The following is a 13,924-nucleotide window of genomic DNA, read 5'->3' as shown; positions in this document are numbered from 1 at the left end:
CTTTGGCTCTGGTTTAAGGGTCAGGGCAGGTTTCTTTGGCTGGCCATTTTACCCTACATGCTCTATTAGGTAGTTTTTGATTAGAAGAATGAGGTCTGAGTCATACCCCTGCCCTGGTGACATTCTAAATTGTTCAAAAGATTGTAAGATTGAAAACATAATATTGTCCCTTCACAAGTTAGTTAAAATGGACCTGTCAATGACTTAGGCAGGAAACCACCCTTTAGGAATGCTGTCTGGTTTGGAAACTTCAAAAAACATGACACACTGAAAACAGGCTAAGCTGGTAGGAGGAATAATTATCCCCTTACTGAGGTACCCTTGAAGTGCCTCCCTTGATGTGGCTGTTTAGAGATCCTCTTGGCTAAGCCTGTCCCCTTCTTGCAGTCAACCAGAAAACTCTTTTTCTTTTTCCTCTTTCTGCCTCACCTGTTGGATACTGACCAGTCCTTAACTTGCTTGCCCAGACACTCGGGGCATTATCACTGCCCTGAAGGCTGGCCCCTAACCTAAGTCAGCAGCTCACAGGCTTGCCAAGCCTGCCTGCTTTCCTGAACGCAAAACTCAGAGAGCATGACTCTCCTCTGTCTCCCTACTCTGGCAGCTGCTGGATGGAGTCTCTATCTTTCTTGTGCTGCTGATTTTCTCTCAAACCCTAACAAAATTGTCTTCGAGTCTCCTTTTGAGTGAGTTCATTTTAAAAGTCTTTTGTCTTTGAAACTAACTGGCAAAAATGACCCTGCTTTCCCTGGGAGCACTTTCAACTATCAAGTAAAACCTTCGCAAGGGATTAGCTAAGTGGTAATTGACTTCTACCAACCCTAAAGCTAACAATACCATCCGAGACTCCCCGTTAGTGTTACCTTCCTACCTGGCGTTACCGCCAATGTATCTAGTGCCTTGTTTTGAAATTTCCTTTGGCTCTGTGTCTATAAAACCTCCAAGCGTTTTACTTTCTCAGTGGAACCTGAGCATCAGACAAGTGAGTACAAAAGCCAGAAGCCCCGACTCTTCTGACGTCGTGGAGAGCAAGATAAGAGAGACTATAATAGAGGGAGACATTATAGGTTTAAAGAGAAATCAGGTACTAGGGAAATGTCTGGAGAGCTACAAAGATGACACCAACTAACAATCTAAGCAACAGGAGAGGCTACCTTAAATGCCCTCTCCTGATAATGAGATTGATGACTAACTTATATGCCATCCTAGAGCCTTCATCCAGCAGCTGGTAGCAGTAGAAGCAGACACCTGTAAGACCCTCGGAAAGCTGAGGCTTCCAGAATCTTAGCCCAGGACCGCGGCCACCCCAATCACAGAATGGAGGCGAAAGCTTGATGCAAATTGCATGAGGCTTTATTGTAATTTAACGAGCTAACCTCATGTTAGCTCGGGTCTTTCACGCACCCGCCATGGCGGATGGCCAGAAAAGATGGCTCCTAGGGCCTCCCAAGGATCTTATAGGACAGCGTAAGGGGAGTGTCTAGGGGTATGCACAGGCTCACGATTGGTGTGCCTCCAGGATTGGAGGGCTTGCCCTGTGTTGATTGGTTAACTGGTTGTTATGGCCCATAGGCCCTCCCAGGGTGGTTGCTATGCTCTCTACGTCATTGCTGTGCGCTTGTCCGTAAAGCACACCCAGAGCCATAAAGCATAGTGCCACCAGCTAACTTCTGATTGGCTCCTTGTCATGAGACAGGCATCTGACTTTCTAGTGTCTGTGACAAGGTCATAGAAGCACGTGTTCGGCCGTTATGGCTGCCAAAAGGAAAGCTGGTTCCTTCACACCCACAACTAAACCTTGAACTTAACTGGAATCCAGTTGCAGAGAAGAACTGATGAGCAAAGGGGTCCAGACCAGGCTGGTGAAACCCACAAAAACAGCTGACCTGAACAAGGGAGAGCTCTTGGTTTCCAGACTGATAGCTGGGATACCAGCATGGGACTGATCCAGACCCCCTGAGGATACCTCGGAAATCTATGGGGCCCCTTGTAGTGGATCAGTACTTATCCCTAGCATAGGAATGGACTTTGGGAGCCCATCCCACATGGAGGAATACTTCCTGAGCCTAGACACAAGGGGGTGGGCCTAGGCCCTATCCCAAAGGATATGATTGACTCTGAAGACCACCTTTGGAAGGCCTCACTCACCCTGGAGAGCAGAAAGGGTATGGGATAGGTAGGGTGTTAGTTGGGGGGGGGCAGGGGAGGAGGGGGAGGGAGAGGGAACTGGGATTGACATGTAAAATAATCTTTCTAATTCAAATAAAAATATTTAAAAATAATAATAAAAAAAGACAGCAATTGTGGTTCATGTTGTTTCTGACATAGTTTGCTATGGCAACAATGCTTTGCACTGACATTAGTTAACAGTATCCATGAAATACTTGACCAGCTAAGGTCTGGGTTATCATCTCTCCACAAAGCCCATGAGAGCCAATACAGGATAAATTGAATGTTCCCTTCCTCTCTCTCTCTCCACCCTTGCCACTGTCTGCTTCCGAGAGATGAATGTTTTAATTTATGCTGCACCTATGGAGTCCTGATGGGAAATAAAAGCTAGTATCTACTTAAAAATTGTAATGTAAGAAGACTCTGTTCCAAATGAACCAGTCAAAGAGCTTTGGGAGATCTCTGTATTAACATCTCATGTGTGCCCACTAGAAATGCCATCATGCTATTTCACTATTATTTGTTAACCTTTTACACTTCAAAAATAACTAAAAGGCTCCTTGGTCAAGTGGGTAAGTTTAAGAGAAAACCTGGCTATGTTTGCCCTTTAGGGGAATTCACATTGTCTGTGAACAATCAGATTCAAGGTTGAAGCCATTTAGCATTGTCATTAGCACAGTATGAAGATTAATTAGGCAATAATCTCTTTACCAGCTGCCCAGAGGTGGATGACAGGTTTGCTACTTTAAGCTACATCTTTGCATTTAAGCTCTATCTGTGATGGGGAAGGTTCTAGACAGTTGGCTGACTGTGGCAGCAATTTTGACAAAGCTGATTACTGCTTCAAATGGCTCTTGATGACTTGTGACAGTTGAAATTCTTCATAAGGACTGCACAGGACACAGCAGTATCTGGCTCCTCCAATCTCTGTCACATAAGCTAGCCCAGACAAATCACGTGGTGTGGAACTTCCCATTACCCACTGAAAGTATATAAAAGCCAGATATTCTTTCCTTTGTTTTAATGCAGTGGTTCTCAATCTTCCTGATGCTGCAATACAGTTCCTCATGTTGTGGTGACCCTCAACCATAAAATCATTTTCCTTATGACTTCAAAACTATAATTTTGCCCCTATTATGAACTATAGTGTAAATATCTGTTTTTTCCAAAGGTCTTTGGGAGGCATAGCCCACAGGTTGAGAACCTCCATTTTAGAGGCTTTCTCTGAAGGCTCTCTTTGCCCCTCCCGCATCGCCTTGCCCCTGACAGGTCTTTCATTACTGCTATTTTAAGCTAAGCCTCTCCAGGCTTCAGGGAAAGCCTGCTTATTCTGTCATACAAATGTATCGTGTTTCATGTTGCACCGGCTCCTTTCCCATCTCAAGGCCCAGTCACAGGCTTGAGCCCCTTCTCCCTAATGAGGCTAATTCAGAAGGGTGATTATGTGTCTGTGTCTTTTCAGGAGCCCACTCATCACAGTTCTCTTTTTCTCTACACAATAGCTCTTATCTACACACCAAAATGGAATCCAAAATTGAAAGCAAACCAGACTTCAGCTCACTCAAGTGGCTCACACAAGCGGCCACCTGGGCAACTGAACTGCCATAGGGGCAGTCCAAACAAGGTGCTGTCTCCAACTTGAACCAGCAAATTCCTTTGCTGTGCTCAGAAGTTGCTTGTCTTGGGCAATTTTCCCTCAACCCCTTCTTGTGGGGTTCTCAGCTATTTCCCCACAGGAGCTGCTCAATTCATGACTTGCTGATTGGTCAAACCGATGCTTTGATGGTTCAAATTTTGAGGTTTGGGATATTGCTCATTTTGTAGAATGCTTGTTTAGCACACTGGAAGCCCTAGGCTCAATTCCCCCAGCACATACCTTTGATCTCAACACTTGGGAGATAGAGGCAGGAGTGGAAGGCCATCCTCAACTACCTATCTAGTTTGAGGTCAGCTTGGGATACAGCAGACCCTGTTTCTAAAAACAAGCAAACAAAACCAAGCAAAGTTGATATTTTAACAATAGTTTGGAAAATAAGCACCTAGTGTCTAAATATAGAAACATGTTACGGCAGATGACAGATATATAATGTACTGCTAAAGATGTGCTATTCTAAAAAAAAGTGTGGGGAGAGACCTAGGATGAACAAAGTCATCTTGCAGAATTGACTTTTGATGGAGCTGAAGAACAAGTATAAACAGGGAAAGGAGGTTTGGGAGAATTGTGAGCAGGAGACGGTCAGTGTTCAAGGTAGAGGAAGCAGTGGCTGGCACTCACACAAAACCTGCTGCTGTACTGTCGTCACTGCACCTTTGTGGCCATGGCAACGCTGAGAATGTTCAGGGCAAACAGACGGTCAGACCCCGAGTCAGGAAGATACAGACAGTGCAAGAAGAATGAGAGCATGACGGGAAGGGGATGTGGGGGAAAGGCCCATTTAGGAGCAGGGCAAGACTGTGAGACTGGACAGTGTCCAATGGAAAATATGAAGCATCCACAGACATTTTAACTAGAAGGGAAAGTCCTGGGAGCCTAAAACACTACAGCCAAAGTCCCTTTCTCTGGAGGTAAGTGATGCTCTGAGGGACAGTTTGCACAGTGTTCCTGTGGCAATACTGAGAATAGAGGAAGATGATAGGACTGAGACTTGCCCAGGTATCACATAGCAGCCAGTGGCTATGGAACGGTCCACAGGAAATGACATCAGGAGCAGGTATTGTCAAACACACTCAGTTGAGTCTACATCCAAAACATGGGTATTTAGAGAAAACAAGTAGCCACAGTAATGCATTATTAACTGTAAAACAGAAATCCATGAGTTCATACTGGTAAGAATGAAGAAACAAACGGGTAAGGAGAGCTGCTAAAGGACAGAATTCTGGCAAAAGTGGGAACTAGAAACCAGCACTTAGCAACCATCACAGCAATAAATATGAAATACACAATTAATATTAGCATAGTTTCCTTTTATGTCTATATATCCTTTCATCTCCAGTTAGTTTCAAACATTTGTTCTCCCCTGTCTTATAAGTAACATGGAGTTACTTTTCTGCCTTTATTAATTGCTGTCTTTAACTGGAATACTTAAATTATTATGCAATGTAACTTATGGATATACTTGTTCTAGTTTATTAGAAAATTTTGTTTTCAGACACGGTGTCTTGGAACTTGCTATGTAGACCAAGTTGGCCTAGAACTCACAGAGATTAGCCTGCTTCCTGAGTGCTGGGAATAAAGGTGTGCACCACCATGCCTAGCTACCCATGCCTTAGACTCATCCTACCTGGCCACGATCCCATTTCTCTTCTGCTTGCCTTTTAGAACATGCTCGAGTATCTCTTATCACTCCATTATCCCACGCTGTGCTTCCCAGCTTCACAGTCCACATGCCGTAAGACCAGTTATCTTTACAGCAGTGTTTTGTCCTATTTCAATAACACCAGGCCTAAATTTAGTAACACTTATTCTAAAAGCCTTGCTGCGGTAAATTCACAGTATCACTTGCCGTAACGGACAATCACTCAAACATTAATAAGGTTACAGCAAGGGCTTTGGGGAAAATGTCCACATTCTGTTCCAGATAGCAGCACAGAGCTAGCTATATGTAACTATTTTATGTCAAACAAGAAGGCAAAAATTCAGTTCCGGTTTCAAGTGTTGACCACACTCACATGAGGCTACTACATCAGGCAGCACACATACTACCATGGTAGAAAATCCCAGAACAGCACTGTTTCAGATCTCCTCTCTAAGTATCACTCCCCATCCTGGTGCTGAGCAATACATGATATCTCAGCCATATACCAAAGGAAGCCATTCTAGTCCAGACAGCACACTCCAGTCTCTCTAGTCCTTCAGCCCAAATGCTTCTTCCCGTCTGTGCCCTGCTGGCGTTCCAGGTAGCTGTGAGTCCCATATGTGGGTGCTGAGAGGAACAAGTAGTTTATAAAGGCTTGAGCCATCTCTCCAACCCCATCTACCTTTAAAATAAGCAGCACGGGTTCTGAGGTTCTAAAGCATCATCTCAATGGTCAATGTATACCAATTGCTTCACTTGACTGGACAGTAAGGAACAAAGTGGGATGTTCTGCAGACCTAATGTTTCGTATACAAGGACAAGTCAAAAGTTCCTAATGTGGCTGAGGTAGGAATGGGGATCTTCTGTGTTTGGTGGCCAGGATGGGGATCTTCTGTGTTCAGTGGCCAGGATGGGGATCTTCTGTGTTCAGTGGCCAGGATGGGGATCTTCTGTGTTCGGTGGCCAGGATGGGGATCTTCTGTGTTCAGTGGCCAGGATGGGGAACTTCTAAGTTCAGTGGCCAGGATGGGAATCTTTTGTGTTTGGTGGCCTCAATGGTATCATCTGGATTCAGTGGCCAGGCCTCTCAGCATGTTACTACTTAGGCATACTTACCAATTTTGTCAAATAAAAATTTGTGTCACTCCTCAATGGTGTGGATAGGTGCCCCATTGGAACAGCTGGTTTAGTTATTGAACCACACAGCTGTCACTTATCTTCACTGCAGATACACTTCTGTCCTTTCTAACTAGCAGCTGGACTTGGGAATCAGCTTTTAGGAGCTTTAAGTACAATGGCCTAGACTACTTGGACTAGAAACTGTTTTCCATGATTTTAGGTCCAGAACTTGAGAGACCCAACCAGACTTGGGCAGTTATCAGTTTAACACTGAGTTTGGAAACAAGATTTAATAGTGTTCTCCAACTGGGAATGTAAGGCTATGGAAATGGTTATCTCATGCAAAGTAGATTGTTCTAAAGCTTTCCTCCACAGGCTAAAAGAAAGACCGGAAGATTCAGCCCTATAGTTTCCGTGCGTGCGTGCGTGCGTGCGTGTGCGTGTGTGTGTGTGTGTGTGTGTGTGTGTGTGTGTGTGTGTGTGTCCACATTCGAGCGTGCACACACATGTCTATGTATAAGAGAGGGAGGGAAGGAGGGAGGGAGGGAGGGAGGAAGGGAGGGAGGGAGTCTTTGTAGCCCTGGCTGTCCTGAAACTTGCTATGTAGACCAGGCTGGCCTCGACCTCACAGAAACCCATGCCTTTGCCTCCCAAGCAATAGGTTTAAAGGCATGCACCATGACACCTAACATAAATAGGTAATTTTACATATTCTCAGCATTAGTGGACAGATGAAAAGTCCTAATTTTTGTCATGTTTTATAATTCTGGTAGCTATTAGTTCTAGGACTTGAAAAGTCTATTTTTAACTTTAAATCTTGATCCCAGAAAACAATGTTACCCACTGCAATCAGGAAGTGGCTTCCTGCTAGTGCTCACTCTGAGGTCATAACTTTCTGTTTTTTGGGTTTGTTTGTTTTTAAGAGCATTTAGAAAGAGAAAATGACAGCAAGAAATTTGCTTATTTTCTCCATGTTCTTCTGGTGATTTTTCTTGGAAACATTTTCAAAGCTATTTGAAAATGAGATTATTTCCTGTGCTAGGTAGATATCCTATATAACAAGTGTCTCTTGAGATTGAAACTCAAAAGTAATAGAATTGATGCTATGAAGGATTAACCAATATATCTGCTCAGGACATATTAAGTCACACAAAGTAGAATTTGACTAAGGGAGCTAAATTTCCCAAAGACAGCCCAAAGATAAGTATGCTAGTCAGCCTGTGAAAGACAAGCAAAATTTAGGATGCTAGGAGGTAAACGTTTGTTCATCAGGATGGACCAGCCATCAAACCCTTCTCCAAAGAACATGCTTCTAACAGGCAGTCCAAGGAGACAGTGTGGGGTCACAATGTTAAGTCCTGGCCTTCCATAGGAAATCATAATTCTGCCAGATGGGCAAGAAGACCCTGGGTAACAATTATTCAAAAGAACAACACTGGTGCACTTAATAATTCTGGCAATATCTTTGCTGTGTAAAACTCACAGTCTCCTGTCCCTGTTCAATCTGTGCAAAGTGTAACCTGGGCCCAGGACCTGAGATTTAAGGATGAATGTGAATAAAATACACAAGCCTAAGGTATGTACAGGCTAGCAAAACCTTCTATTCCAGGCTGACTCTTACCTGGGCTCCAGCTTTAGTAAAAAGCTCTTCCTTTACCTCAAGGTGTGCAGAGTGACTTCTCACTGGGAACCGTGTTATTCCTAGAACACCCCAGTGTCCTTATGCAATCTTCAGAAAAGGGAATATGAAACCAGAGACAGTCAACACAGGCTCATAGTTTTAACAAAACCCCATGAAAAGCCATGACCAAACTATAACATTTCTTTTATTATCACCTCAGTATCACTGTCTGCCCAAAGTCTTTAACTTGCAGTCCACTCCAAGTCTTCTTAAGAATCTACTTCATGAGTTAAAGATATACAGGGAACAAAATAGTTTCGAATTTTAAAAAAAGTAAATTTTACATAGCAAGGAGGGACGGAGGCAGCTCAGCATGTGAGGTGGTGGTCAGCCCTTCATCCTCAGATGACAGCTTGCTTCCAGAAGTTCAGAGCTGGATGGGAAGCACACGCTCCACTCCCCTCACACACATGCAGCTGTCCAATGCTGAGTACAAAGTAGGAAAACACAGGAAACATGGGACTATAATGCTGGTGGTACATGCTTCTAGGTGTCTGGAGTCTGATTAATAAAGAGCCAGGGAAATCTACAACAAGGAAAGGGAACGTACATTTATTAAAAATAAAATAGCACAGTCTCTGATAATGAACAATTAAACCCCACTCAAAAGTCCAAAGACTTCCAATATACAATGTAGCAATGTACATGGGTAAAAAAATCCCATGGAGTCATTTATTTTAGAATTTTCAAAAGCAGAAACGAACCCCCCCCTCAGGCTTCCTCATGGTGGAGACTGCCTTCAGGTGCACACCTTAGCCCTGCACTCCCTCAGGGTTCTGTACATGGCGCTGCAGCATGTGCAGCGGCTCCCATCACCGCTGCCCTCTGGACTAGTCAGTTCTGTGTGATGATCCAGAATAAAAACCAGCGCTTTTATCTCATACAAAGTATTCACAGGCTAGAGGAACAGGGATGAGTTGGTTTCCTAAAATCTTCAATTTTAATGAAGACACAGATGAAATTACTAAATCTAGATGCTTTCACATTATTTTGGCTGAATGTCCAGTACTGTATAAAAATTAATGTAAAATTTTAAATGAACCAAAACTGATGTCTCGGAAGTTCAAAGTTCTTCACTCCTGGTGTGGCTGATGAATCTTCTGTCTCTGTATTAGCAATGCTTTCAAACCGAAGAACTTCAAGAAAGATTCTGCACTGTTGAAGACAGAACCAAAAGGCCGCCCAAACTTTTGCCTAGGATACACACAGCTCCTGCTGGATACTGGATGGTGCTAGTTTACTGTCTTCAGTCTTTTCTTGTCCAGGGGCTTGACAAGTGGTCTTCTTCTTAAATAACCGAAGACTCAGCCGAAGTAGCTCATTGTCTACCATTGGAGTGTTTGTGTATGCCTGCTTCACAGTTCCCTATTTGGAGAAAAGAAAAGCAACAAGCTGTACATCACTGGGCCACAGTGGGAAAGACGGGCAGGGTAGCTCCACCCCAACCCCAATGTTAGCTGAGCACTGACTCTGAACTCTGCTGATGTTAAAGCAAAATTAGCACTCTGTTTAAGACCAAGCAAGCAAGCTTCAGAGGGTACCCTATCTAGCTCTTACTAGAGTGGGGCTCCTCAACAGTTCCCAACAAGTAATTAACTGCATTTACTCCACCATTTCTAATGAGAAAACAAACACTGGAGTGAAGCAGAGGCAGTGTGCTCCGAGCCTCTGCTTCTCCCAAGGGATCCCTACTGAGCAGCTCTAGTATTCAATCTTGCTATGGCCTGACAAAGTGAAAATTCAGAAAGAAGAATCACGACTTCTCCCTCATTTTTCCTTCACAAGCCAAACATTCTTCGCTCCTTACTGGTCTCATAGCACTTAGACCATAGTACTGAACACATTTTTTAGAAGATGGTTTGTCATCACTATGCTAAGGAGCTACTGCCTAATACAGAAATGTGTGTCTGTTCCTGTAGCCTAAAGGTACACTGGATGGGGCAATTAGTGTCAAGCAGTTTGTTCTGCAACCCTAACTACATATAATGAAAAGGGCATTACACTATTACTCTTATTTTCTAGGACCCCAAATACAAATGACTGTGGATGGTTTCTGAACCACATTTGCATTCTTTCAAAAAGTATTTCATTTCCTAAGATAAGGTGGAGTAAAAGTAACTTTTTATGTGTATTTCTATAAGGTTTACTACAGATTCATGCAAACACGACAACAGTCAGGGTAGACAGGGTCTTTACTTAATGGGGCATTCACACCATACTCTCAACCCTAATGCTGACAATCACTGATGTCTCCCATATTTACAGAAACACAGGCCAGGTCTAACCTACTAATGTTAGTTCCTCTCTCCAGTATAACACCTTTAAGGTTCATGCATGCTGTCCAGGTGCCAATAGTCTGGTTATGCTTTGTTGATAATAACTATCTACTGTCAGGGTTGTGTTACTAAAGTTCACCTACTGGCTAATGAAGCACACTGGAGGTGGTTTTCAGTTTGGAGGGAGTGTGGTCAAGTTTTAATAGGTTAGTTCTTTTTGGTAACTAATATAGGTAATTAATAAGATTTCACTGCAGTCTTAATTTACATTCCATTCATGTGCTTAATGCTATCCACGCTGGCATAATGTCTGTTTAAATATTTCACCATTTTGAAAAACTGAGTTGTCTTCTTATTAATTCTAAAGGGTATCTTCATATATTTAGGATATTTAAGAAGTGTATTCTGTAAGTACTGTCTCCCACTATTTGTCTTTTCATTTTCTTCTAGTCTCTTAACTTATAATGAGGATGATTAGTTCATAATAAAAAATAATTTTAAAAATCAAAACTATTTTATACTCTCCCCTGCCCCTTCTTAACTGGTCACATCTGTGCCTATCTACTTGTGAAATTTGCTCACTTCCATTTAACTGAAATGATACTCTTTCACCAATACATTATTTTAAATATGTCTCACAGCAAGTGTTGAATGAGTAGGTAAAGTCTCCCATTTATTTTTTAAGTGGTTTTGTTTTGTGTAAAAGTGATATGACCAGACTCCATGTAAATTCTAGAATCAGCTTGTTCATCTCCACAAAGAGATCTTGGCTGAATTTTTATTAGAATTCTGCTGAATCTGCAGACCAGCCTTGGGGAGAACAATAATCTTAACTATCATTTGATATAATCATGTATTTTTCTTTTTAGTCTGATATGTAGATCACACTGAGTTATTTAAAAAAAAAACAAAAAAACAAACTAGTCAGTAACTCATTCCCAAGGTAACCCATATTTGATGGTGGTACAGGGTTCATTTCATAATATTACTGGATTGACTTCCCAGCATTTTTGAGTATCTTAAATGACCATTTTCATGAGAGAGGATGAACAGCAGTTTTCTTGCTGTGCCTGCAATGCTGGAGCTGTGACATAAGCACCTGCTTCTTCAGCTTTTTGGAAACACTGTGTGGAATCAATGTTTGTTTTGTAGTTAATTTTTAAAAAAGTTATTTAGCAGATTTGCAAGTGTGACTGGTCTCGATCTAAAAATCCTGAGCAGAATCCACAAGCCTGGACTTCCAGGCCCTGCTAGTGCTGCTGTCTTCATCACTGAGAAATCTAATACTCATAATTCTTTCTGCAGATGGGTTAATTAAGACATTTATGAGTAATTAAAACTTCACAATGTGTCCTACAGTCTGCTAATTATGTGCACTCTCTATTACAAATATAAGTCTCTTAAGTAATTCTCCATGAGATTTTTAGGGGGTGTTTGAGTTGCTATAGTTTTTGAGGGACACAATGGTATATCAACCAACAAGTACCATAAAAATATTTTTTATACAAAGTGGGTAATATCCTGAAGTTACTGGCACTCCTTATTGGAACTAGCTTCAACATGACACAAGTGATCATTTACAACTAAATAAGGATGATGGTGACTGTTGTTAGTGCCCAGCTGCAAAAAGGACTCACTACATACATGTTTAGGGATGGGGGGTGGTAATACTCTCAAGAGAAATGCTGAGTTGAGAAAGGCTGCCAGGAGAGATGGCCACCTAGGCAGAAGAATGAGGAAATATTAAGTACATGCAAAACAGAAATTACAAAGGAGAATGATTAACTTTGTCAAAAGTCATTTTGAACCAGTCATGAGGAAGACGACAGACAGACAGACTGGAAGGCAAACACACAGAGGGGGGAGGGGAGAAGAGACAGAGAGAGGTAGATGGACAGACAGGAGGTGGGAGAGACAGACAGAGGTGTGGAGGAAACAGGAACACACATATTCTCTCTCTCGCTCCAGAAGAGAGTGCTGGATCCCCTGGAGCTGGAGTTCTATAGGTGGCTATGAGCCACTGACATGGGTCCTAGGAAGTGGACTCTGGTCCACTGGAAAGCAGCAAGTGCTCTTAACTGCTGAGCCATCTCTCCAGCTCCACAGATCTGACTTTCTACACTGTCTCCCACTCCTCACATATATGTCCATTCTAGTCTCCAGAGAAGACTTCATATATTTTCAGTTTATAGACTTAATCCTCCCAAATCTGCCTGTTTTTCTTTATAGCAATGTTAAAAAAAGAAAATTCAATGTTTTCCTGCCCACCAACTCCTGGAAAATTTTAGCAAGTTAATGCTTTTCTAACTTTACAGAACCAATTTTTTTTTTTTTGTCATACTGCCATGTCCACCACACCCAACTATAGACCCAGTTCCCCAACTTTAAAAAGCCTAAGTCTCTATATACTCTGATAAGTCTGCCTATCCCAAGAAGCTTTTATCACACTAAGACATTTCACACAACGAATACACTTTTTATGCATAAGGTTTGGAATGACAATTATCATTCACAAAAACCACATATTAATACTACTGAGGGTGAAATGTAAAATCTTCCTTTACGTGTCTGGCAGACTAGGAAAGCAAGTTCACAAAAACAGTTAAGATGAAAAATGTACTATTCCTTCCACCTACTGCGTGGTACCTTTTCGTTCTTCACAAGCTGCTTCCGGATTGCAGAATCCCGTCTGAAACATAATGCTTTACAACATGGTCCCAGGTCACTAAGAAGACTCGCTCGTTCTTCTTTTCGCAGTAAAGCAGCCATGTTGAGAGCCCCTAGTTCATGTTCGAAAAGGCTATCTGCATCTTTCAATCAAAACAAGCAGCGTTAAGTCTCCCTTAAAGAGGGAAGTGTCAGTACTGACTTTACTGAATACTCCAAGAATCTCCGACTTACTGAAGTTAGCAACCTTAGGCTAGCAGCAATGGTTCCCTCGTGAAGGACCTTCAGCAGGTAGTTACATTGCTAGTCTTACATGAAAGCAATAGTGTGATGCTATTTTAAATTTAAGATGTATCAAAAGCAGACTTCACAGGGAGAATGAGGCCACTGGTTCTTGGCTTGAAAGAAAGGTCAAATGGGAACACTCTCTTGTATTGTTTAGGCCTGAGCCAACAACCTCTATGCATTCTTACACATGAACTCATCTGTTAAAAAGCATTTTCTCATTTCCACAGGAGTTCATCCCAGTGGCTGTGCTTATGCTCTGCATCGAGTTAAAGCTTCATCCCTCAAAAATATTTGATAGAGGAAGTTCATTTTATTACTTTCCCAACTTTTTTTCAAGAAAATTAAGCCTTTCTTGAATCTAAGAACCAATATAACTCCTTAAACTAGTTCCTAGAGCTCAGGTTCTACTAGACAACCAAATGGAATCT

At 42.3% G+C, this 13,924-nt stretch overlaps 1 protein-coding gene across 4 annotated transcripts in view; it reads right to left on the bottom strand.

Moving 5' to 3' along the window:
* Positions 1–8,796: 8,796 nt before the first annotated feature.
* The window catches only part of Zc3h13 (zinc finger CCCH-type containing 13), a 65,270-nt gene continuing 60,142 nt past the window's right edge, over positions 8,797–13,924 (bottom strand). For all 4 annotated transcript variants that reach the window (XM_027390126.2, XM_027390128.2, XM_027390127.2 and 1 more), the window contains 2 exons: positions 13,188–13,351; positions 8,797–9,630 (listed from right to left, as the gene is read on the bottom strand). In XM_027390126.2, the coding sequence (XP_027245927.1) occupies positions 9,460–9,630; positions 13,188–13,351 (335 nt within the window). In that variant the 3' untranslated portion in view covers positions 8,797–9,459. The remainder of the gene's footprint in view (positions 9,631–13,187; positions 13,352–13,924) is intronic.

Source organism: Cricetulus griseus (genome assembly GCF_003668045.3).
Source record: "Cricetulus griseus strain 17A/GY chromosome 1 unlocalized genomic scaffold, alternate assembly CriGri-PICRH-1.0 chr1_1, whole genome shotgun sequence".
Classification (NCBI taxonomy): Eukaryota; Metazoa; Chordata; class Mammalia; order Rodentia; family Cricetidae; genus Cricetulus; species Cricetulus griseus.
The sequence above is the reverse complement of the archived record's forward strand: the minus strand, read 5'-3'. Positions and strand labels throughout refer to the sequence as shown.